Genomic DNA, 24007 nt, shown 5'->3' with positions numbered 1-24007 from the left:
TTCAAATGAAAAGTCAAATTTGTTGGCACTAAATACACAACATTTTCATTCCTCATGGCCATGTGGTTTATACAACACAGCAATTAGGTGTGAAATGCTAAACAAAGGGAGAGTAATAGTGGAGTAAGGGAGAAAAGTAGTGGGGTTTTTAAGTCCTTAGGGGAAAAACAAATCATTGAGAAGCTTGACCTCACAGCTAGGATGTGCTTAACCCTTCACCTCAGACACTCATCCATACATGAGCTTGTGTTTCCAATAGCTCCATCAATCATTTTGCTTTCATTGGCACAGTCCTTCACTTGATTTAATTGATTATTTACCAGAGTGGAATAGTAAACACTAGGTTAAATGAGAGTGAGAAAATGTAGCTAAGAACTCTTGAGAATATAAGAAATTTATGTTACATTTTAACATGCATGTAATATTTATTTGTAATAGAATAATGCATTTATTTATTTATAATTTATATAAATTGAATTGGATAAATTATATATATACAATTAGCTGGAAATGAGTTGTAATAAATACATACAATATATAGAGTCGGTCAAAAGTTTGGAAACATTACTATTTTTTATGTCTTTGAAAGAAGTCTCTTATGCTCTTCAAGCCTGCATTTATTTGATCAAAAATAGAGAAAAAAAAATGTAATATTGTGAAATAATATTACAATTTCAAATAATGGTTTTCTATTTTAACATACTTTAAAATGTAATTTATTTATGTAATCAAAACTAAATTTTCATCAGCCATTACTCCAGTCTTCAGTATCACATGATCCTTCAGAAATCATTCTAATGTGCTGATTTATTATAAATGTTGGAAACAGTTGTGCTGCTGTTTTATAATGATTTATTTTTATTTATTTTATTTTGATGAATATAAAGTTTAAAAAGAACAACATTTATTTAAAATAGAAATATTTTGTAGCAATATACACTACCATTTAAAAGTACCATTCTTTTTTTTTTTGTGTGTGTGACCCAACTTTTATTCTGCAAGGATATGTTAAATTGATAAAAAGTTATAGTAGGGATTTATATTGTTAGAAAATATTTCTATTTTGAATAAATGCTGTTTTTGTATATTTTTTATACATCATTAAATCCTGAAAAAAGTATCACAGGTTCCAAAAAAAATATTAAGCAGCACAACTGTTTTTAACATTGATGATAATAAATCAAATCAAATCAAATCAGCATATTAGAATGATTTCTAAAGGATCATGTGACACTGAAGTCCAAAGTAATGATGCTGAAAATTCAGTTTTGCATCACAGAAATAAATAATATTTTAAATGATATTTAAATAGAAAACTATTTTAAATTGTAATAATATTTCACAATATAACTGTTGTTTCTGTATATTTGATCAAATAAATGCAGGCTTGATGAGCATAAGAGACTTAAATAGTAATGTAGTAATAGTAATAGCACAGCAACTCCAAATTGCAAACCTCGATTTTTTCCCCATTCTCTCTCTCTCATAATATATTTGCAAAGTGCTAGTCAACTCCGTAATTCACAGTTTCTCTCGATACTTTTGGCCCAAATGTAACCAGTTGTCGTCGTCTTCTTTTTCACTTCCGAAAGAAAAAAACCCTTATTTATGGCATTAGGGTGTCTCTTTTTGCATATGTATATGCATATATCCCTTTGTTCGAAGCCAGCTGACAGCATGGAGTTGTACAGTATTGAGGACGTTGAGCTTTCTTCTCAGTAGTGCCAGACCAGTGCTGTCTCAATACCAGCACTCAATCAATAACAGTGGGGAGACACGACAAGGGCGACAAGATATTATCTGGCTCACACTATGGGCTTCTGATTAAGCCTTCATCCCCACTCTGTCACACTGCGATGTGATTAATTTAATACCATTATGTTCTAATGACAGCCTGTCTGCAGGCACTCTCACAGGCTCTGCCTTAGTCTGTCTGTCTGAGGCAGTTCATTCACACACACACACACACACACACACACACACACACACACACACACACACACACACACACACACACACACACACACACACACACACACACACATAACAAAAGGACACTCACCATAAACACAAATGTACACAAATGAATAATGCTCTGGGCTTCTTACTACTGATGACTTCAGATGCCACGAGCTTGGCATGTGGGATTTGTTTTGATTCATGGTGGGTAAGAAACTGTACCGCTTCCAGATGCTGGCGTGGTATTCCATACACTCGCATGCATATGTATATTTACACTGAGCTAAGAGAGCCCTGCGTAACCCCAACTCTATTTACCAAACAAGATTCTGTACACGCGCAGTGCTGTAGAAGAAACCCGCGCAGCTTCTACAGCTGAAACGAACTAATTATTGACCATATTTAAATATAATAATAATATTCTTTATTTCTGCTTCCCATTTTATGTTGTAGTGATTAATGAGGCTGACAGCCAGGTACAGCCTCAGGTGCTGAATGTGGCCAGAGCTCTCTGCACCTTAATTATAATCATTTGAGAGGCCCTCTAATTTCCAGATGAATAATAGAAGGAGTGAGGGTACCTGGATCTCAGATATTTCGCTCCGTTGCTCAGCTTGTTGTGTAGCTGACACCGTTTCAGTTTAACTTCATTGTCAGCGAACTGATCTAAAGACCATAATTTCACTCAAACGCTTGCGCCTGCTGATCAACATTGATTTGGAGCAACAAAGTTGTGGATGTGTGAATTTAGAATCAATTCTTTTATACTCACCAGCGGTGGCATCATGCCCTTGCTGGATGCGGGGATGACGACTCTCAAGTCTGGCTTGCGGCTACCGATGCCCATGTTGCCCCCTGGTGGCGGCGGTGACTTCGCAGGCATGACTTTACCCAGTCCGTTCCCGCTGGGTGTACCCAGAAGCCCCGGCGAGCCCCTCGGGTTAACAAAGCCGTTTCCTGCTGAGACACACATATGGGCGAAAAGCATCATGGGATTGTGCTCTAATCAACCAATCCCCAACAGCTATCAGTCGGTCGGACGACATGCCATTTCCCAGCTGCAGTCGTAGAATCTCATAGCACGCAACGTTAAGTGTTCCCGACCCTCTGGGAAAGTTCTAGTAATTATCCCACACATTAATGAAAATAAAACATAAATTTTGAAATTGATGAGCCTTTGGTTCTGTTGGTGTACAATGCTGTTTTCGTGTGTCCCAGGATGAGAAAAGCAATTCAGTTTAACAAATGTAGTGTGACTTGAGCTCTTTAAGAAGGAATGGCTGAAGTCATTACAACTGAGTGCAGCCATTCACTACTATCAAAGGCAATTAAAGTGCCATTTTGGAGAACAAATCTTAAAACTTTGGTGGAGTGTCGATGGTATGCCATTCCTAGTTCGAAACTGAACTACAGACACTTTTATTTGGAACTTTCTCCTGCTGAACTAGAGCAAACGGGATGCATTCAAAATGTGCATGTTAAATGTTTGCACATGCGGCAATGACCCTTAAAAGCACAATGAGAGGAACCCAGTGTGACTGAACGGCAGTCTGTTGAACATCAACAATAAATACTGAAAAGTTTGTGCGCGAATGATGTCATCACATGAGAACGAACAGGCTAATCCATCAAGTCTGCACCTGACTGACCTCACACCCGTATACTATATATATATTGTGGGTTTCTGGTTTCATGTGAACTTCAGAGTTTTACAAAGATGTCTTTCTACCATCTGCTGGCTCACATTGTTAGCAAGTTCCTTCACACAACCATCTGAAATATTCTCTAACAATCACGGGTCATTTACTCACACAATGTGTAACCTCCAAAGACAAACACAGGAATTACAATTGGCCGACATTCAAACCCAAAAGCACAATTGCCCCTAAGGTCTCTGTTTCAATGTTTTCTCTCGTCAGTATGAAAAATGCTGAGCAACTAAACAACAACCATCAGGCAAACAAGTGTAATGTCTTCTGGTTTCGAGAAAAGGTCCATTTCATTTCCATTTGTTTGGAACTGTGCATACAGCAAAGTGCAATGTCATTTCCATGTGTTTTCTCTATAACAGCAGATTGATTAAATGTTAGTCATGGGGCTTTTTCTGCCCCCCACCCAATGCTCATTTCCTGTGGGTGCTTGGCTTGCTGTGGGACAGCGAGAGAGAAGGCCATCATCTGAGAGACAGAGAGCAGAGACCTGCACTTACTGTGTCTCTGTTAAAACACACCTCTGCTGAGAGGGACATACACACGCAATGCTCTTTTTTTTTGGTTATATCTATGGACAGAAATACTCATAATCAGACAGTAAACAGTGTCTTCGGAAAATGATCCAAGCGAGATTTGAACTAGGATCACCCGCACATAACATGTCGGTGCAAGTGCACTACTCAACAGTTCACATTCTCAGATTGTAAGAGAATCTCAGTTGAAGCTAAATCTGCATGCAGTTATGTGTGTTCACTAACTTATAAAACTCAATGAATATCACCCATCTAACTTGGAATAGCAAACAAAAGCAAACTTTTTGCAGGTTGTAATTAAAAGCTTAAGCACTGCATCAGCTGTTTCATCAATTGTCTGGGACAAATAAATACCTTTCATGAAACTTGGCAAGTATAACATTAACATGTATTCATTTGGCAGATGCTCTTATCCAAAGTGACAAAGAAAATAAGGAATAATTCAACACAAGTGGAAGCAGCAATACATACTGCAAACAGAAATATTAGAACACATTTAATGCACTTACATATATCTTGTATATATAGCGTTTCATATAATTATATATATATATATATATATATATATATATATATATATATATATATATATATATATAAAATGAAAAGCATAAATATAATCTGCATTATGTAATACTTTGATGACTTTGATGGCTACTATTCTAAATGAGGAAAACAGTACTTAATAAAGAATGCATCTTAAGTTTTGGATGGTACTGTGAATGTTTATTCAATTGACAGGAAATATACGATGAATGTGAGCACTGGAATGTGTGAACCTGCAGTGAGAGGGAGGAAAATATCTTGTAATTACTGTAAAAAAAGCACAGCGCCAGTGCATTACTCTGATAATGATCAAAAGGAGGATGATATCATTACGTTGAAATGCTCCCAATTTCTGAAAAAGGCGCCTGTTCTCAAAAAGGCGGAATGTGTAACTGAGGCCCTACTGAGACATAAGCTGCTCTCATTCTGAGCTGTAAGCAGTGTCCCCACCCCTCTTGCTCTTGAAACACCATGTCTATGTAAGTCCCGCATTGAATCCTCTCATACCCAACAGAGTGAACCCAGTGTCACAATTCCTAAATGAACACATAATACAGAAGAGTAATGCCTTTTTACATTGCTGTCTTGAACAATACTGCTTACCCTCATAAAATAAGTCTCTCGCTCAGCTCTGAGTAATGCATGATCCTTTGGGAGCATGGTTACATAATGACCCGCTTTTACAAAACAAATAATTTGTTTCTTTTCAGAGCAAGGCTGTTTTGATAAAAAGCACCAGAAAAGTCCTAACCATTTATAAGTCATCATTACCTTGAGCAACATGGTGTCTTTAAAGGGGCAAAGTATGCATGAATGAGAAAAGACTAATGGATTTCAGAATCAAAGCTTCGCCTCCCTAATAGATTAAGAGGAACAGAGTCCAAATTCTAATTATAGTCTTAATTAATGAGGCTGAACAGTACCTCTTTAACGGGTGCAGCCATATTGTTTTGGCTCCAGAAATCATGCACAGGAACAATGTGAGCTGGGAAAAGAGTTCCAACTGCTGGTGCCAAAAAATCCAATTCATATTTTACTTGGAGAACCCTTTTGTACAAAAAATAAATATAATTTGTTATGCCTCCATGAGGAATCTGAAAAAAAAAAGAAGAAAAAAAGGCCGGTAGCACTGGAGCGGGATGGCGCCGTGGACCTCTAGATATAGTAAAGTAACTGGCACATAAACGCTCTTTCGAGGAACCAGCCTATAATTCCTCAGTATTAATGGAGAAAGCTGTGCAGCTTCTAAGCACATTGCATAACAGAGATACAACTCCAAACAAACCCTCGTTTTTAACAGAGACTGTCCCGAACGGCCCAAAAGCACATCTGTTGTACTCAAAACTGAATTCGAGATCGCCTCAAAGATCGGCTCATCAGATTGCTAATTGGTGCTCATCAAAACACGTATCATGTATTTCTGGAAACATTACGTTTGCATCAATTCCTCTTTGTGCATGATCACGCATTGTGAACTTTGGCATAATCCGCAAAGCTGAGAGTTTGCTCTTGTCAGCTTGAACAAGGTGTCTTTAACACTTCAACTAGTAGTGCCAAATTGTTTGCAATAATCTAATTGAATGTGTGGGATCTGATCTTCTAATGTATCGGCCACACTTCTGCGATCCCATGATGAAAGCACATCTAACTTTACAAGACTTCATATCGTTTCACTTTTAATTAAATTAAGATAGTTGCTAAACCAGCAACTTCGCTGCTTGAACACACTGAAAATAAGTCAATTTAACTATTTTATATTTAACACTCTACTATTATTAGAAAACACAAGGTTCTAACATGTTCGGTACTCCCAGTTATCCAATTCTGAAGCACAAACACTTTGACAGACCTAAGAAGCGGTGCTGCTAAGATGGAGATGATCGAAAGATATCTCGGATCAAAGGAGACTGAGCACAAAGCATCAAGGACTTGTTCACCTTCTGGAGTTGAGGGCTCTTCAGCCATAAGTGATTTGTGCTGGGCTGTATCCCTTCTTTCTTTACATACACACAAATAAACACACAGGACCTGTGCTTAAGGACAAGACAGGTGCTGAAGTATGTTGGGATAATTGACAAAAAATTAAACTAAATCTTGATGGTACTGTCTACAGGACTGATAATGCCAAGCAAGAGCCGTCAGTTGCTTCATTCAGGCTTAAAATGTACTAAACTTGTGAGCTTCGCATTCAGATTTCAGTCATCCAACTGTACAGCAAATAAATAGAATTGATTATTCATTTATAATGATACGTACAATCATTTTAAAATATATAATAATATAAAAAGATATTAAATAAAACTAAATGATATAAATGTATACAGATGTATACAATTATATGTAATTAAATTGCATAATAAAATAAAATAAAATAAACAATAAAATTATGTTATACTTTGTATAATGACTGCTAAAGACCGGGGTCTGGTTCGATTTGAAAAATCCACCATGTGGGAAGAGAGATTTTTCTCTTGCATCAACAGAAAAACAGTGCCAATGATTTGTTAGTCAACAACGAGATCTGGGTAATTTGACAGAAACTAGGCCTTCTGTTCCCCGCACAAGTCAACAACAAAATAAAATCTGAAACGAAGATGATCCGAAACCAAATATTCAGCTGGAAGCGTGCAGAGCTTCCATATCAGAGAACTCTGAGAGGAAACTAAGCCATTTAGTTTCACAGTGCTGATGATTCATCCTGACCTCCAGCAACTGTACATAGTTAGGTAACACCGAATTGCTTCAAAAAAGAAAGAATCGTGCTACAACACGAGCCTGATATTTCACGAACAAAAAGATTCATTTGCACCCCAGCTGGGCATGTCAACATGATGAAAAGTTGTTGTTTTTTTCTCCCTGAAGAGGAGAGCTGGTGTATGTGCTTGGATTATAGTTTAGATCCTCTTCACTATTCCTTTGGCTTAACTGGTGATCAGAGCATTCCGCTGAACTCATTCAGGCAATATGAGGTCACTCTACACAGGGGAAAGAGCGGAGAAAGTGTGCTGTGAGCTGCATTCCTTCAGGCTCTGCTCTGAGATGTCCCTGCTCTGTATGCAAGGAATGCACGGAATATGCAAGGAATTGCCATCTGACAGGAGCACTAAAGTGGTTCCTCTCCAAGGCAGCCACGCTGGTCGAAGCTGTTTGGAACAAACAACAGCTGCGCTATGCGATCAGAGAGCCAAATGCTGCGCTATGTGACCACAGAGCCAAAGGCCTGAGACCTCTGGGCACACGCTCCTTGCCACACCCCATAATGCCCCTGTCAACTAAGCACTGTACGTCCAGGACCTTAAATACACCCCAGATACTCTAGGCTGGGCCGTGACTAAACCTAGAGCCCCAAATGATTTAGAAGTGCACAGATAAAGAAAGTTATTTAACTGCAAATGCATTATTTATGGGTAATTAATAAACTACACAATACAAAAGTATATTAATTAATAACAAGCCTAAACATTCATAATATTTCTCATAGCATTTCTCTCCCAAAGTCAAAACTTGTGGCGGAGTCTGGCATTAGTGATGATGGCAAAAACAACAGCATTCCCATGAGCGGCACAGGGCGCCATCCCTGCACACATTCACACACTCCATTTCTCTATCACTCATCTGCGACAGTTTCACGCCACTGCTCCCGCTCTCTCTGAGCTATACTTCGCTTCTCCTTCTCACTTCTGCTGCTATCTGTGTACCTATGGGAAAAGTCTCTTCACCCGCTCGGAGCAAAAATTGAGGTTATATTAGAAACGTACAGTACAGGTCAATAAAATAATTGTCAATTAAAATAATAAAATATTTAAAATGTAATATATATTTAAACTTATTACCTTTGTCACCTCATAATAAAATAATATACATATACATATGTACAAACATACAAAAGTATAATACAATTGTTTTTATTATATTTTATATAACATTTGATAATAAATGTATTTATTAATTACATTTTTGTTTAGAAATGTTTTTATACAATTTAAAATATATGATTTTCACAAATCTGTCGGAATTTATTATATTATAATATGTTTCTTTATTTCATAATATTTTTTATTAAATGTTTATGAATATAATTATTTCAAACAAAGTGGTTTTATTTCCACGTATTTTTCTACCATACCTTTAAGGCAACATTAATAACCATGTTATAATTCCTTTAAAATATTGAATTCCGATTTAAATGGTGTAGGTACTTTATTTTTGCATTATGATATAGCACTAATAGGCTAAGCCCGGGTGTCATTTATTTGGACCGACATCCTTGTTTCAAATCTCTAAATATTGATTCTAAAGAGATACTCTGCACCACTGTCGCAAAGTGACTATGCTACTGGGGACTGGCTCAGTAATGTCTGACAATTATTCAAAGACTGATGAGAGGCATCGGGTGCATAATAGCAATGAATTCTGAAAAAGTACTCTGAGGTATTCATTACCAAAAGGCTCCGAGAGCTATACTGTACATGATCTCATAAGAGACTCAAAAGCCAATATTTTCTCCCACTGTGTACATTCAATCAAGAGAGTCTCGGACACTTAGCAGTAGCACTCAGTAAGTGCATTTCTGTGTTTAGTTGGCAAAAAGAAGGTTAAATACCACCTGTCTCTGCCTCTCACTGCCACAGAATGCTTATGACAGGTTGCCTGGTCATTGTGCACAACAGTCTTAGAGGGATGTCATGGTCCGAATGCTTGCCGGGTTCTGCTGGGTCAGGCATTTAGCAGGCTTACGCCAGCCGTATAAGGACTGTCACAGTACCAGGAAAACAGATGCACCTGTCAATAGGGGGAAGGAAACTCGAGGGGGCCGGGAGGGATGGAGGCAGGGGGTCGAGGACTTAAAGGAAATGCTGAGTTTATTTACCTGCCTGTCTGAATCAGCTGCTGGAACAGTTAACCGTTTCGTACACACAGACACAGACAAAAAGGAACTTCTTGCTGAGATGCATCTAAGCTGCACCTGCACTACATCTAATGTTTCCGGTTGACTTTTAAGGCCTCGATATACTCATGACTAAATTCCTTTTTGTTCTTCGATTAGGGGTAAAAATAATTACCTGAGCAGCGCCAGTGGTATAACCATAGGGAACATACCGAATCCACCCACGCTGCTAGAAAGCGGCGTATTTCCTCGCAATAAAAAAATAATAAATGCCTGGTTAGAAAACAGCAGTTAAGAAAGCATCTGATCATAGCGACATGGATATGTATGTCAAGTCATGCTTGTTTATATAGCATTTTGTCCAATATATAAGTGTTTACCAGCCAGAGCGAACTTTTCCAGAAAGTTTGCTTTGGCAGGCTGTTTTGAACTCCTGATATGAGCTCCAAATTAACTTTGTTTTGGCCTGATTTTGTTTAAAATGACATCACACCAGTTCATTCTTTGATTTAGTTTGAAGTATATCAGTGCCTTAAGATTTCCAGCAAAAAAAACTAAACAAAACCCCCCCCAGCAAATTAGGGCAGGAGGAATCTTCAAGATCATGTGAGAGAGCATGAATCTCATGGCTTGTTGTTCCAGCAGTCATGCTCTTGTGCTCGGATGCTTTGTAATGTTGAAAAAGTAGCCCTGGTCTACAGCTGACATAGACAGAGCGGCCCACTAGAGAATGGAGGCAACCCTTGTATTTGTAACTGTCAGGGAAAAACAGTTGGACACATGACCTTGTGTGCGTCCTTGGTGACTTGACAGTGTGTGTACACACAAGCAGCAGGGCAGAGACTCTCGCAGCTGCCGCCATTTTACATCATCACATGACTGTTTACACCCGCTTTATCAAACGCCTGAACCCACAAGTCAGCACCGGTTTTCTGTGAATGATAATTGTTATATGCTAAATTGCTAATATACATCTTTTTGTTTCATTATTTTTTTCATGAGAAGCCATAGAAAAACCCCTTGATAATATCCTTCTGATGTCCTCATAAAGGGCAGAGTCACTTCAACATCCATCACTGGCTCATAACGGTTTGGCCTAGATTTCCAAATATCAAGAGAGAGAAGGGGGTTGTGTGCTACTGTAACATGCCAGTTATACTCTAAGCAGAGGAGAAGCGACTGAGGGTGAACCGCTTATCTGATCACAGGGGTAAAGATGGTGCTACTCCGTTAGGACCAAGAAAGAGGGCAACGTACTTCCTGAAAAAAGATACCCTCTCTTACAAATCAACCATATCAATCATGAAAACAGAAGCCGGATTCAGAAACCCCTGCAAAGCGAAACATCTATTGACACAGGAGCTGGTGCAGTCACCCCAGAGGACTAACCCGCAGGGCTGGAGCCGACACCGCTTGGCACTGGGAGCTCTGTGAGGGTACCCAGCATGTCACCTAATGAGATGCACAAAATGAGATGATTAACCATCTGCATCTTTTATCTCCAAGTGTGTGGGTACATGTGTGTGACAGGCCAGGCTCTGCTCCCTTTAGTGTGTCAAACACATTTCAGTGTTGCAGAATTTTAAGGAGTGAAACTGCCTGCTAAGGCAAGAATAACTATTGCTCATCTCACATTTTGGGATTTGAACAAACCCTTAATTCTAACTATAAAGATTTGGTGTGTATTATACACTGTTTGTGCCACGGACATGAATGTTCTCTCAAATTGTGGCAAATTGTATTACTTATCTAAGTGAGCTGACATCTTTCGCCTGGCAGGAAATAAAATGTACTGGTTATTCTTTAGTACCTAACATTTTCTGAACTGTATAAATAAGCTATATTACAAACAATACTGTTCAAAAGTTTGGGGTCAGTAATATATATATATATATATATATATATATATATATATATATTTAAAGAAATTAATAACCTTAAGGATGCATTCAATTGATCAAAGGTGACAGTAAAGATTTTTATATTGCTACAAAAAAACTTTCTATTCATCAAAGAATCCTGAAATTTTTTTTAGCACAATTTCCACAAAAATATTAAGTAGAACAACCATTTTTAACATTAATAATAATAAGAAATGTTTCTTGAGCACCAAATCTGCATATTATAATGATTTCTGAACGGTCATGTAAAATAATGGCTGTTGAAAATTTAGCTTTGCCATCACAAAAATATATTGCTTTTTAAAATTGAATAAAATAGAAATCAGTTATTTTAAACTGTAATATTATTTCACAATATTGCTGCTTTATTGTATTAGTGTATTGGTGAGCATATGAGACTTCTTTCAAAAACATTTAAAAAATGATGCCGACCCCAAACAAAGTGTGTATCTAACTCCCTTTGATAGATGACGATTAATTGAGGGCGTTTTCTGTTTTCGAACAGATTATAAACTTGCACTTCTCTGCATCAAGCATTATATAGAAAGTGAGAGACTAACAAAAAATCTCATTTTGGGTACAACTGCATTGGCCCAGTGAATCCAGACTTTTTCCGTTTCAATTTCACATGAAAGGTAATGCAAAGGCAAGCATTCACAGAAACTATAATCAAAGTATAAAAATGTAAACACAAACTAATCTGAATCACAGAATCTCCCCTAAGTCAACTACACAAGATAATCTCAATCAAACCTTGCCATCATGATTTCAAACAGCATTTGCACTGTTGAGAACAACCTCCAGAGAGCGTGTGCTGGCCTGTGGAGGGCGAGTGTTGTTTGGGTATTGTTGAGGTCAGTAATGGCTGTTGTTGGAACATCAAACATTATTTAGCAGCGATGCAACGCAGCGGTGTTTTTGCACTCTACAATGATCAAGCCTCCCTCCTACATAGCAACAGAGATAAAAGGATGACTAATGTGTCCAGTGCAGAAAAACATGCATTTAACACTTGTGTTACAGCTTGAAGACGTATAAGGCGCACAAGGGCCAAATGCAAAACAGCTATTTATGGATTTTCAGGTTGCAAGGTTCCTTATAAAGGTTCAGTGTGAATCTAAAAAGCTTTCCGCTGCATTTTCATCTTTTGTCACAGGAAAAATGTTTACGAAACACATCACAAGTGTATTCACTATCTGTACGACTGTCTGTCTTTCATCTTTTCACACTTGGGTTGGTGTGGCCCAGTCACAAAGCCCACTGCTGTCAGACCAGCTTAAAGATCAGATGGTATTAAAGCCTGCAGTCGTCATGGAGACCACTTCCAGGAGACTACTAATTGATCTCACTTCCGTTCCACCCATGCTAGTGCTGAGAAGGTGTGAAACACAAAGCATAAGAAGAAATATATAGATGTCTGTGCATAAAAGCTGGGAAACAACATTACTTCTCCATTATTACAGATCTCTCAATGTGAAACTATCTATATTGAATTTTAAAAGCAAAGCAATAAGACAGAAAACACATCTCTTGATATATACACCATTACAATAGCAGAATCCCATGACGGAGCTGTGCCTGCCCCACTTTTGCTGGTAGAAATTAAAGAATGTTGAGGGAATTGCACTAACCTGCGTTGCCTGTGCTGGGGGGCCTCTGTGGGGGCCCGCCAGACACTACGTTTCTGTGCAGAGAACCCTGAGGAGGAGACAGCATGGCACCGTCACTCAGAGAGGCAGTGGCGACCGACAGGCTCTGGCTGCTCAGAGAGGCCCCGGGGTTGTAGGACATGGCATTGGGGTTCGTCACTGGCACAGCCACATGCATGGAGAAGTTCTGCGGGGGCAAGGCCGTCGGCTGGAAGAGAGACACACACATGGCTTTATGTGAGAGGCATTAGAGACTGATATTTAATCTAAGTATCCCAGTATCAAAATTGACATTCAGACAGATAACTGCAGAGTCATATCTCAACAAGAAACGATATAATCATTTAGCCTGGATATTCAGGTAGAATGGCCCATAATGGTGCACTGCACATATCTTCAGGCCTCTTGACTACCAGAAGTGAAAGATGACCCCTGAGCTTTGGTGCTTTTATCATACAATGGAGGAAAGCAGGAGATAGATTGCTGGGCGGAAAAAATGTAATCTCAGGAGGGAATATCTACGGATCACCTTGGGCTGTCCAAAAAGCCCGGCATAAAGTGAGAAATACTCCTGGAAAACAATTCTACTATTGGGAGTCATTTTCACTGTGCTCGGAACACCAATTTTTTTTTTTACCCAGGCTCAATATATAAAACAACATCTTGAGATAAGATATATTACGAAGGCATGCAAATTTGGGAAATTTCTTGAAATAGCTCTCCAGTCAAGTATGGCTATAGCCAGCACTGCACTTGGCCGTTTTCACGAAACAAAACAACTAAAACACACACAAAAACAAACAAGAAGGAAATCATATGACAGCAACAGTGGCATCTTCATAAAGGAACAGGCAGTGCATTGCTGACTATCCATAGAGTTATCCAGAGTGAGTGTGAGCAGGGACAGTGTGAGGCCACTCAATTCACTTAATAGTGCAGCGAGCCAGTTAGTGAGTATATTAGTATGTTAATAACTCGAGCTTTGTTAATGTCCATTTGGTGCAGTGAAAATAATCGTCTGACACCATCTATCAGGTGCAGAATGTTATGGTCATCACCTAATAAGATCACGGTTATTACTAGCTTGAACTTGAAAAAGGTTCAGTTATTTGATTGTGCTTGGATTCTGGGTTCTGGAAGGACTAAAGAAATTGTCCTGGGAGATGAACAAACAAACCCAGGTTTTGCCACCCACCAGAAAAGTGAGACAAAAAGAAATCAGTTCTAATGAGTGGAGGAGAAACGGTGAGATAGTCGCTCCATCTTTATACGATGGCAAATCTTCTCCATCACACGACCTGAACAGAGCACAGCACTGAGAGAAAAGATTCAATTTCCAGATCAGTTGGGGAGAGTGCTGAGATGAACACATCAATTACCTGGACATCGAGGCATTCTCTCCAAAAATAAATACCACAAATACATCACACTTGTACTGTTTGTTTGTTTTTGCAGTATTTCAGGTCACTAATCAAATAAGCACATTTGTGGGGGGGTTTATTCAACTTTTCACTTGTATAGTATTTATATAGTGTATCTTATTTTAGAAATGTATCAACAACAAAAAAAGGGGGGGGGGATTTAATAACTCCAAACAATGTGATCTTATTAGGGTCAGAGAAAAGGGCTGCAAAATGAAAGAGAAAAAAAGTGCACTTCCAATGGACAAAAAAAAAAAGAGAAAAAAAAAAGAGTATGCTTTAAAAAAAAAAAGGTCCGTAGGTGCTGACAGTGGTTGCAGGGTGAGGCAATGAAAAAAGGGGGAGAGGGGGGAGTATCCTTTCTGCCACAAAGCCAAGCAAAAACATTGCATTTACTTACGATTTTATGATTTCGCATCATATTATCAAACTCTTCATTAATTTTTTTATATTTTTCTTCTGTGTGAGGGGTGAGGACATATGAGGCGTCAGGATCCGGGCTATCACAGCCTCTGTGTTCTTTCTTGTTAAGCGCCTGTAGTAAACATCAACATAAAAAGAGGGATCAACACAAAAAGGCAGGGAGGAAGCAGTACTTACACCACAGCGCTTGTACATTAAATCACTCTCTTCGTTTAGTTTGCCGAAACGATCGTCCATGAGGGGACTGTGACCGAAACAGTCATCTGGATCAGGACTGGGACAGTCATTATGGCCTTTGTTTCTTAATTTCTGAAAATGAAATTGGAAAATTCACACATACATAGACATATGTCAACCCAAACAGCTGTTATCGTTGGGTTCATTTAAACAATGTAAAAGCAATTGACTGGTTAGTAGTTATGATAATTAACCTAAGGCAGAACATTTTGATAAAGTGCATTCACAGAATTTAATAAAAGAAATACAGTTATTGAACTTTGCTACAATTGCATGCTGCTTAGAGAACACAGAGGAGCTGCGATCAGGATGTTGAAATTGCACTGGTAACAGTTCAATGGATAATTCGGCAAATACATTAAGAGGTAATACGCTGATGGTTGCACCATGCCTATTGCATTAGCCCCTGGGGAGGAAATTGAATTGTCACTCCTTATCCTTTCCCTTAAAAACATTAGGCTGGGAAAAAACCAAATCGTCTTTTCTCTCTCTGAGTTTCTCTCCCTCTCTCCTCTTTGCTCTCTTCCTTAGGAACATACATTTCCCTCAGCATGTGTGTGTTGCGATGCATATTTCATTATCTTTCAGTTATCATAAGCCACCCAGCTGGAAGACACACACACATAAGAGGATCCCACAGTGCAGCGCTTTAGAAGCTCTCTCACTGTAATTCAGCACACCTGTCACTCACAGAAGCCTATCAGAGTGAATGCAATGTACAAATTGAATGGATTATCATATCCGGTCACTAGCATTTACGTGTGGAGAGGACTGATTATTTTAAGAGGAAAGTGCAAGGGGCAAAGCACCTGATGTAATATTAGCCATTTCTACCCTGAAGGAGCAGAAGTATTTATTTTGTCAGAGGGGAGTCCATTCATTGGTAACATGTTACTTAAGGCCAGTATAATGAATTTTATTATCTATTTATAGCTGGTCCTTAAAATAGTGTAATGCATTAAAATGCATCATCACAATACATAATTTAACATACCATCATGCATCATTGCCTTTAAAGGAAAAAGTGTTCAAAGGTAAAAAAATTGTATTGTATTGTAGCCTGTTATAAGTATGTACAAAAAATAATGATAATGATAATTTATAAAATACATCACACAATTGAATGCACCATTCTGAATTATAATTGATTTGGAAAATATTGCTTTAATATTACATAACTTATCTGTGTAAATAAAACATATATATAATTAAACGTAAATTAATAATTTTATGAAACAATTTATAGAAAAAAAAGATAATGCATTTGCAATTACAGTATACGGCATTACGAATACCTTCATAATGCAATATACACTGAATATTGTGTTTAAGTAAACTGTTAACCTTTTATTTTTTCAAACTCTCCATTACCAATCAGACCGGTTGCATCAACAAGATGACGGGGAAGGTTGCCAAAAAGGGAAATCTTCATTTTATGCCCTGATGTGTTTCATACTAGATAGATCTCCTGTAATAAGACTACCTCTGGATGGTTTGGCAGCAGAGGTCACATGTTCTTTCAGATGAAAAAGTCATGTTTTGAAGGAAGTGAAGCCCCTACACTAACAAGCCCCTTAGTCGTTGTCTCCATCACGATGTGTGTGAGAGTGTAGGTACGTGTGTGGGTGTGTGTGAGAGTGCCTTTAGAGTGCAGCTGCTGTCCTCTGGTATTTCTGTGACTGTAGAGTGAGATCTTTGTTGATCCTTATCTACTTTATCTAACAACATGTGCAACCGAGCTCAGCACTGTGAAGTCAAACACCACAACACATTCGTACAGATGCACAGGAACAATCTATACATGTGCACAATGCGCACTGCTCTGCAATGTCTAAGCAAAAAAAAAAAAAATGCAAGTGGTATACAACTTACAGCTACAGATATGGCTTTACTGGGACCATCTGTAACCATAAAGCCTGTTAGTGTGGTGCTGAAGGTGGCTCTTGCTCTCTCTTCCCGGGTCATTTCCTGTTTACAGGGCCCTATGTGGATCTCTGAAACACTGTGTTTACCAGTGAAACTATGCACTTTCTCCCCCAGAGTGCCACAGATTCCATCAGGACCTGCAAATTATTGTCCCAACCTGCTCATTATGTGGCAAGCGCTGTGGCTGGAGCTGGGCAGCGAGGTCTGTGTGAGCAGGGCAGGGCCGCTGACTTCCACAGTAACCCTAGGGACACACCCGTCCGCTGGGGCCTGAGTCTGCAGGGAGGGGCCCCTGTGGAAATCTTGGCCGCCAGGCCAACCTCCTCATGGGCACACAATGCTGATGAGCAAAACAACATTTCCAAACAAAGGAATGTGATGGAACTACATTATAGAGTAGACCTTAATCAGAGTATATGCCATATTAAATTGTACACGGATGAAAGCACCTCTGATGTGTGTTTAAATACATTATTAACAACTAGCTGTTCCATAAACACTGCATATCATTTTTGTAAACGCAGTTGTCACTACATAAATTTTTCGGGAGTTAATTCAGTTGTAGAATGCATGCAGTTGTCACTACCATGAACTGAACTCTGTGTACAGAATACGATTAAGCAATAAAAGGTGAACTGACAACCGAATTTCGCTGCAGTGTGTACTTGAGTCACAACCATGAACAGTTTGACAAAAGGAAGCAACACAATCGCACTAACACGCACTTTGTCTTGAAAAAGAGCTAACATTTGCACCATGCACCATGTCATGCTTTAAGGTCTGAAGGACCGGGATGGCACGCTGGTAAGTCCTTCTTAAATTGCTTGGCATGTTTTGGGTGTCCCACAGACACTGCCCGCAGCTCTAGTAAATGGATCACTAAATCAGCACATGTCCAAACAGGTGACCCTCTCCCCTAACACCTGTCAGACCCTTCACCTTACGATCCAGCCAATCAGCAGCCTCTGCACGTCAGCATGGCCATAGAAGGGCACATCATGTCAGTGCTGCATTACAGCAGATAAAAGATGATGCCAATGAGCGATCCACGTGAATCCATTAAATACAAGCACAGATGGGGGCATGAGGTTGATCACGATGGCTAATTTGCATTCTTGATTACACCTTTAAGTGTATGGCTGACATGATCTCTCATCAACAGGCCAAAGTGACGACTGCATGCAGCATCCTTCCAACCTTCGCAAAAAACTTCTTTGTAAAGACAGCATCAGATGAGATGATGGCTGTGTTTAAAAATCAAGTGAGATTCCTCTAGACAGCATTTTTCTGGGTATTAAAGATGCACTTTGAGCATCTGAACAAACATTTGCTTAATTTAACGTTCTAATATTGTCTAATACAGTAAATTTTGCCAGGGGGAAAGGACTCATATTGTTATTAGAGTTTAGAGATGGCTGGCTTATTCGGTGTGTGTGTGTGTGAGACTGGATTGTGAGTGTGTGAAAGAGGGAGAGTGGGCAGTGCTGGCGTAAGCAGTTCTGGAGAGGGAGCTGAAAACTTATATTGTGTAATCTGTTCAACATGTCCCGCATGGCTCTGAGTCAGTGGGACAGCTGCCAATATTAGTACCATTATTATTATTTTTTAATAGAACGCTAGCTAGACCTGTATTGATAAACTTTGGCAATCAGCACAAAAAAATGAGAGACTGGCATAAAGCCAGCACGACATAACTATGTAGTGAGGGATTTCAGTGTTTGTGTGTATGTGTTTGAGATAAAAGGAGAACTGAATAACGAAAGAGAGGGATAGAGAGACATACTTAGAAACCAAACAGTTTAAAAAGCCTTCTTCTGTAACACACAACTTCCCTCTCTCAGAGACTCTCTGACGAGCCACTGGAAAGATTACTGGAAAGAGAAATGCTGTGAAACACTTACAACATCTTGAATAAGAAAGCAGAATTAGAATTAAGTTTAACAAAAAAAAACATGATTTGCAAGAAATGTCAAACAGGAGAAGGTGTATACCGCTAGGGATGCTCCAATATAAAAATTCATAAAGCCATAAAGGTTATGTCAACAAATTTTTACTCTTTAAAGCACATGCATTCTTAAAGAGATAGTGCTCTTGAAGGGTTATATACCTAAGCATACAAGTTAGCATGAGATGATTGCAAAGTAATCTGAATCTAAAATAAGAGGAAGCTACATTTCTAACAAGAAAACATCCGATAAATCGAAAAAACTCATTTTAGTTGATAATCACATATACACACACACACACACACACGCGCGCGCGCGCGCGTTGGGTTTGTTGGGTGTTTTATGGGGACTTTCCATACATAATGCTTTTTATACTCTACAAACTATATATTCTATCCTGTAATCCTACCCCTAAACACAACCTCAAAGAACAATTTCAACTTTTAATGCATTTATTGCAAATCAATTTATTTTGAAGTTTAAATATATTGTCTAAAATCACAAAGTTGATTGTAATAACGTAAATTAAAAATGCATCTTTGAATTTTACAGTATACCTCGAAAAAAAACATTTCACTCATACCCCCGTTCTGTCAAATGTCTTTTGTATTTGACTTGTGTGCTGCAAATGGATAAAAGGAAGATTAAAATATAGACGAAAATTGTAGGCCTGGCATTCAAAATAAAGCAGAACCGCAAGAAAAACTGAAGGAAGAATGGAGGATGATGATAGAGTGCGAGCTGTGTAATGGGTGGAGTGAGGGTGGAGAGCTTATCCTCCATTTCTGATTAAATCATACAGTACGGTGACGCAGCTGTGTGTGTGTGTGTGTGTGTGTGTGTGTGTGTGTGTGTGTGTGTGTGTGTGTGTGTGTGTGTGTGTGTGTGTGTGTGTGTGTGTGTGTGTGTGTGTGTGTGTGTGTGTGTGTGTGTGTGTGTGTGTGTGTGTGTGTGTGGAGAAGAGACTGGAACAGAGGTTGCGTTAGACTTTCTCATTGTCCATCATTTTGATGGACAGGGTCATAAAAATTCCGTCATTATCGCCCATCATTTCATTTTTCATAGTTTAATAATAAACTTTTAATAGCTTCCATACACAATTTCATTTTGAACTTACAGCATGAGCATATAGGCCTCATTAGGTGTTTGTTTATTTACGAAGAGAGCATAGACATAGACTGTGCGTAATTTTTCAATTTTAATTTGGCAATTTTAATTTTGTGTTGGAGACTGAACCCACGCTCTGCTGCCACACTGGAGCGCATTCACCACCAACTGGACAGGGGTGGGAATTACAGTTACAAGTTCCAATATACATCACCCTCAGTGTAAACTGTCAAAATGACGGGCAGCCTTCAGATTATTCTGTCACTGCTAAAAAAAAAAAATCAGTCAATGGAGGAAAATATTCGGTTTAACACGACCTCTGCAGTAGAGTGAATAAAAGAAAGATGTGGAAAGTATTTTGTATAATCTTAGCTTAGATAAAGCATATCTGCTCTAATGTTTGCATGCTCCATCATATATTGTTGCATTCAAAATGGAGGCATGGTTTCTCTCTGGGTGACTGGTGTACTGTAATCTGTCCTAACCTCATTTCTAGCAGGCATCTCCATATCTTTGGCCCTACAGAGTCGTCCCTGTAGCAACACTGAGCAGCATGCTAATCCTTATGACATCACCACTGTGTCCAGTGCATTTTGTTTAGCATGATTATCCAAGCGGAGAGTGAGCAGTACCTTTAAAACTTTGAGCAGAGAGGAAGTCAATAGGAAAATATGTTATCTGTTGAGGAATACTGTACAATTTTTTTAAAAAAAATGTTTTTTTTTGTAAATAAAACAAAGATTACTGGAGTATGTTTTACAAGAAAATACTATTTCAGTCTTTTCTACATCAAAATTTCATACTAAATTCGTGTGTGTAATACACTAGCAATTCCTGAGTAAAAATTGTTTCAAAGTAAATCCTACACCATTTTTCAATATAGTCAGCTATCATTACAAGGAACTTGCACTTCCACTTTCTTTGTCCCTCACATGCTCACTGATGCCTATTCAATCAGAACAACATGACATAAACTAATAATGGAAAAAACCGGCCCTTATAATAATGCATATGTTTAAGAAAATAGCTATACTTAGAAATGTCTCAGTGTGCTGCACTTCAGATCTCATTCTATGGGCTATCGAGTCAAAAACCAGGATGTGACCTCATGCGTGTCCTTCCTGCCTCTGTGCTATTGTCTGAGCGCTCCTCTCAGAGGAAGCTGGACAGCGGGGGCTCGTTTTCAGTAAGCGGTAATTATGATTTCTGCGCAGCTGTTTAGAAAAAAACAACATACTGTGAAATGCGCCTCCCAACCCGACAAAATCTGCAGTCGTTTTCACGTAGGGTGCATCTCTTTCGCCACGTACCATAGTTAAATACTGCTGGTTGACCGCTGAGATTGCCGTTTTTATGTGAATACGCCATTTCATATCAGCTAGTACGAGTGTGTTACACTTCCAGGAGCAATAGTTTCCCACAAAGACAAGCAGATGTTCATAGACTGTAAGCTGGCGGGTTTGATCAAGCTATTAGCAGTCACAGTGAGGGAAGGAACGCTTTCACAATCAAGGGTATTTTGAGACATGAGAGCAGATTGGGAATTGAAACCAAAATTGAGGTGAAGGCATATCAAAGTCATCGCTCAAGTTTCCTTGCAACGATGTTGCTCTCCAATCCCACTGGCCTAAATAAATGATCTCATCTATTTAACAGTCACATCTACAGTAAAACTATTACAGTTAATGACGAACAAAGGGAGGAAAGAGTTGAGAGATTTCGATGAGACAAATTAATCGTTTTCCTCATCCTTCCCCAATACCCATTTCCTCCCGAGCCCGATAGTCTTTCTCACTACCTGTCTTTCATTCCCACCCGTCTTGACCCACAGACTGGATCATTAGCCATCAGAGCCCTTGAAACAATAGCCCCCCCCGAACCCCTCCGTTCCTGCTCTCCTCTAAAATATTCATAAGGACAATTAGGAGTTCCGATAAGGCAGAGAGGAGAAAGCAGAGAGGGTAGGTCGTGCCAGCAGGACGTCTGTTCTGTAACACTCTATACCCCTGCCACCGAGCAGGCCTCATCAATCTGTGAGAGCGCACCTCTCCTCACGTACCTCGCCTCCTGAAAACCACCGGCCTTGACCGCGGCCTTGATACTCACATTGTGTGGTATGTTAGGTCAAAAGATGGGGCACAGAGGTGACGAATGGGCTGGCAAACATATTTAACAAACAGCCCTATGGGCTTGTGGTGGACTGTTTCACACAGGCATTTATATATAAGGTGGTCGGTGGTTTTGCCATTTTTCAGGTCATCAACTGTTAACAAAATAATTTCCTGGACTCACAAAACACGGTGGTTTCAGGTTGACAAGTCACACGTAAAAACACTAAGTACGCTTTGTTTGATTAAAAAGACACTGGATACAGATGCTGTAAATACACCTACAAGTGTCTGTAAGCTCGATAAGCCTTTAAGTGAAGCGCACATACTTATAATGATTGTTTGGGCTGATCTGCAGTACTGCAATGAAACTTTACTTTGAGTACACATTTGTCTTTCGTGGAAAGAAGAAGACAAGCCTCCTACACATGACTCAGATAGAGAAAAAAAAATGGTTTCCATGAAAAGGGAGGGCATTATGGGAGAGGTTATCACTTTACTCTTCAGTAAATCGGGTGTTCTGTGCTGTGTTGCTGTCCTTACACTAATTCAAGTGGAAAGGAAGAAACAGAGTAGGTGTGCATTTCTTCATTTTCCTTGCATCCCAAATAATTTCTTGTTTTGCAATTACAAATTAGTTTTGTAAAATTAGGAACACGAAACCTTAACACCTTTGAGACATTTGGGAATGTGTTATACAGCAAACTTTCTTTGAAGTAAAATCCGTGGTGAGCCGCCAAGTTTTTACAATGAATCAAAGCATATGCAAAAACCAAACCATAAGCAGTGTCAACTGATTTAAAATCCTTCCTCAGGCGGTCCACATCACCACTAAGATCAATTCAACCCACTCCTGCAAAGAACAAACAATACATCGCTGAAAGAATTTTAATTGAAAGCATAACAATCGCTGCATGTGCCAGTTCTTGAATGCCGAATAATAATTTCACCAAACTGCCGGACTGCCTGCTTCCTCTACATTAGAAATCATGCCGGAGTAAGTAAACATGATCTTTCACATTCAACAGTGTTGAAATCATTGCAGAGGCTATTTGGTCTTACGTCATCTGAGAATAATTCATGGCTGAAATTGGCAAACACGTGCCAGATCGCTGAGCTGGGAACCATGGAACAGTATCTGAGGTAGAGAGAGAGAGAGAGAGAAGGCCCCATTTTTGCTCTTATTGAATTACATTCAATCATGTTTGCCCGTGTCGGAGATGCTTTTCCCCCTCCCACTGGAGAGTAATCAATAGTCAAAGAGGACACTTCCATTAGCTTTTGCGCCTGCCATCTAGGGAATGGTTCTGATGGTAACCAGGAAAAAGAAGGGAGGGAGGAGAGAGGTTTGTTAAGTTCAAGTAGACTGGGCACTTCATTGTTTCCATTTTTGCTTCCATTACACTGCTATGTTCTGCATCTAAGCATTGAAAATGAATGAAAGCCTCTTAATTGAGACCATTGAGATATTCTAGCACCAATACCATGAAAAGAAAAATTCTATCGATTCCAATACCGGGCCCGAAAAAATTGTCGTCATGTCCATTTCTCTTAAAACATACAGTAAGTTTGTAAAGTCTGATTTTTTTCCTAGAGGACCTATAGAGGAGAGGGCAGGCATGGATCTGTCATAGACACACCTATCAGGAAT

General features: G+C 39.1%; 1 protein-coding gene and 1 long non-coding RNA gene across 16 annotated transcripts in view; one reads left to right on the top strand and one right to left on the bottom strand.

Moving 5' to 3' along the window:
* Positions 1–24007, top strand: part of LOC309508127 — a 746145-nt gene that overhangs the window by 194833 nt on the left and 527305 nt on the right. The window lies entirely within an intron of this gene.
* The window catches only part of mef2aa (myocyte enhancer factor 2aa), an 85431-nt gene that overhangs the window by 8051 nt on the left and 53373 nt on the right, over positions 1–24007 (bottom strand). For 8 of the 15 annotated variants that reach the window (XM_082182554.1, XM_082182557.1, XM_082182558.1 and 5 more), the window contains 3 exons: positions 15010–15144; positions 13171–13396; positions 2732–2919 (listed from right to left, as the gene is read on the bottom strand). In XM_082182554.1, the coding sequence (XP_082038680.1) occupies positions 2732–2919; positions 13171–13396; positions 15010–15144 (549 nt within the window). Of the gene's footprint in view, positions 1–2731; positions 2920–13170; positions 13397–15009; positions 15145–15209; positions 15342–24007 lie in introns of all 15 variants that reach the window. The other 7 variants (XM_082182561.1, XM_082182548.1, XM_082182551.1 and 4 more) reach the window with 4 other exon arrangements.

Source organism: Leuciscus leuciscus (genome assembly GCF_965113295.1).
Source record: "Leuciscus leuciscus genome assembly, chromosome: 10".
Classification (NCBI taxonomy): Eukaryota; Metazoa; Chordata; class Actinopteri; order Cypriniformes; family Leuciscidae; genus Leuciscus; species Leuciscus leuciscus.
Note: the sequence above shows the minus strand (reverse complement) of the source record. Positions and strands in the feature narration are given on the sequence as shown.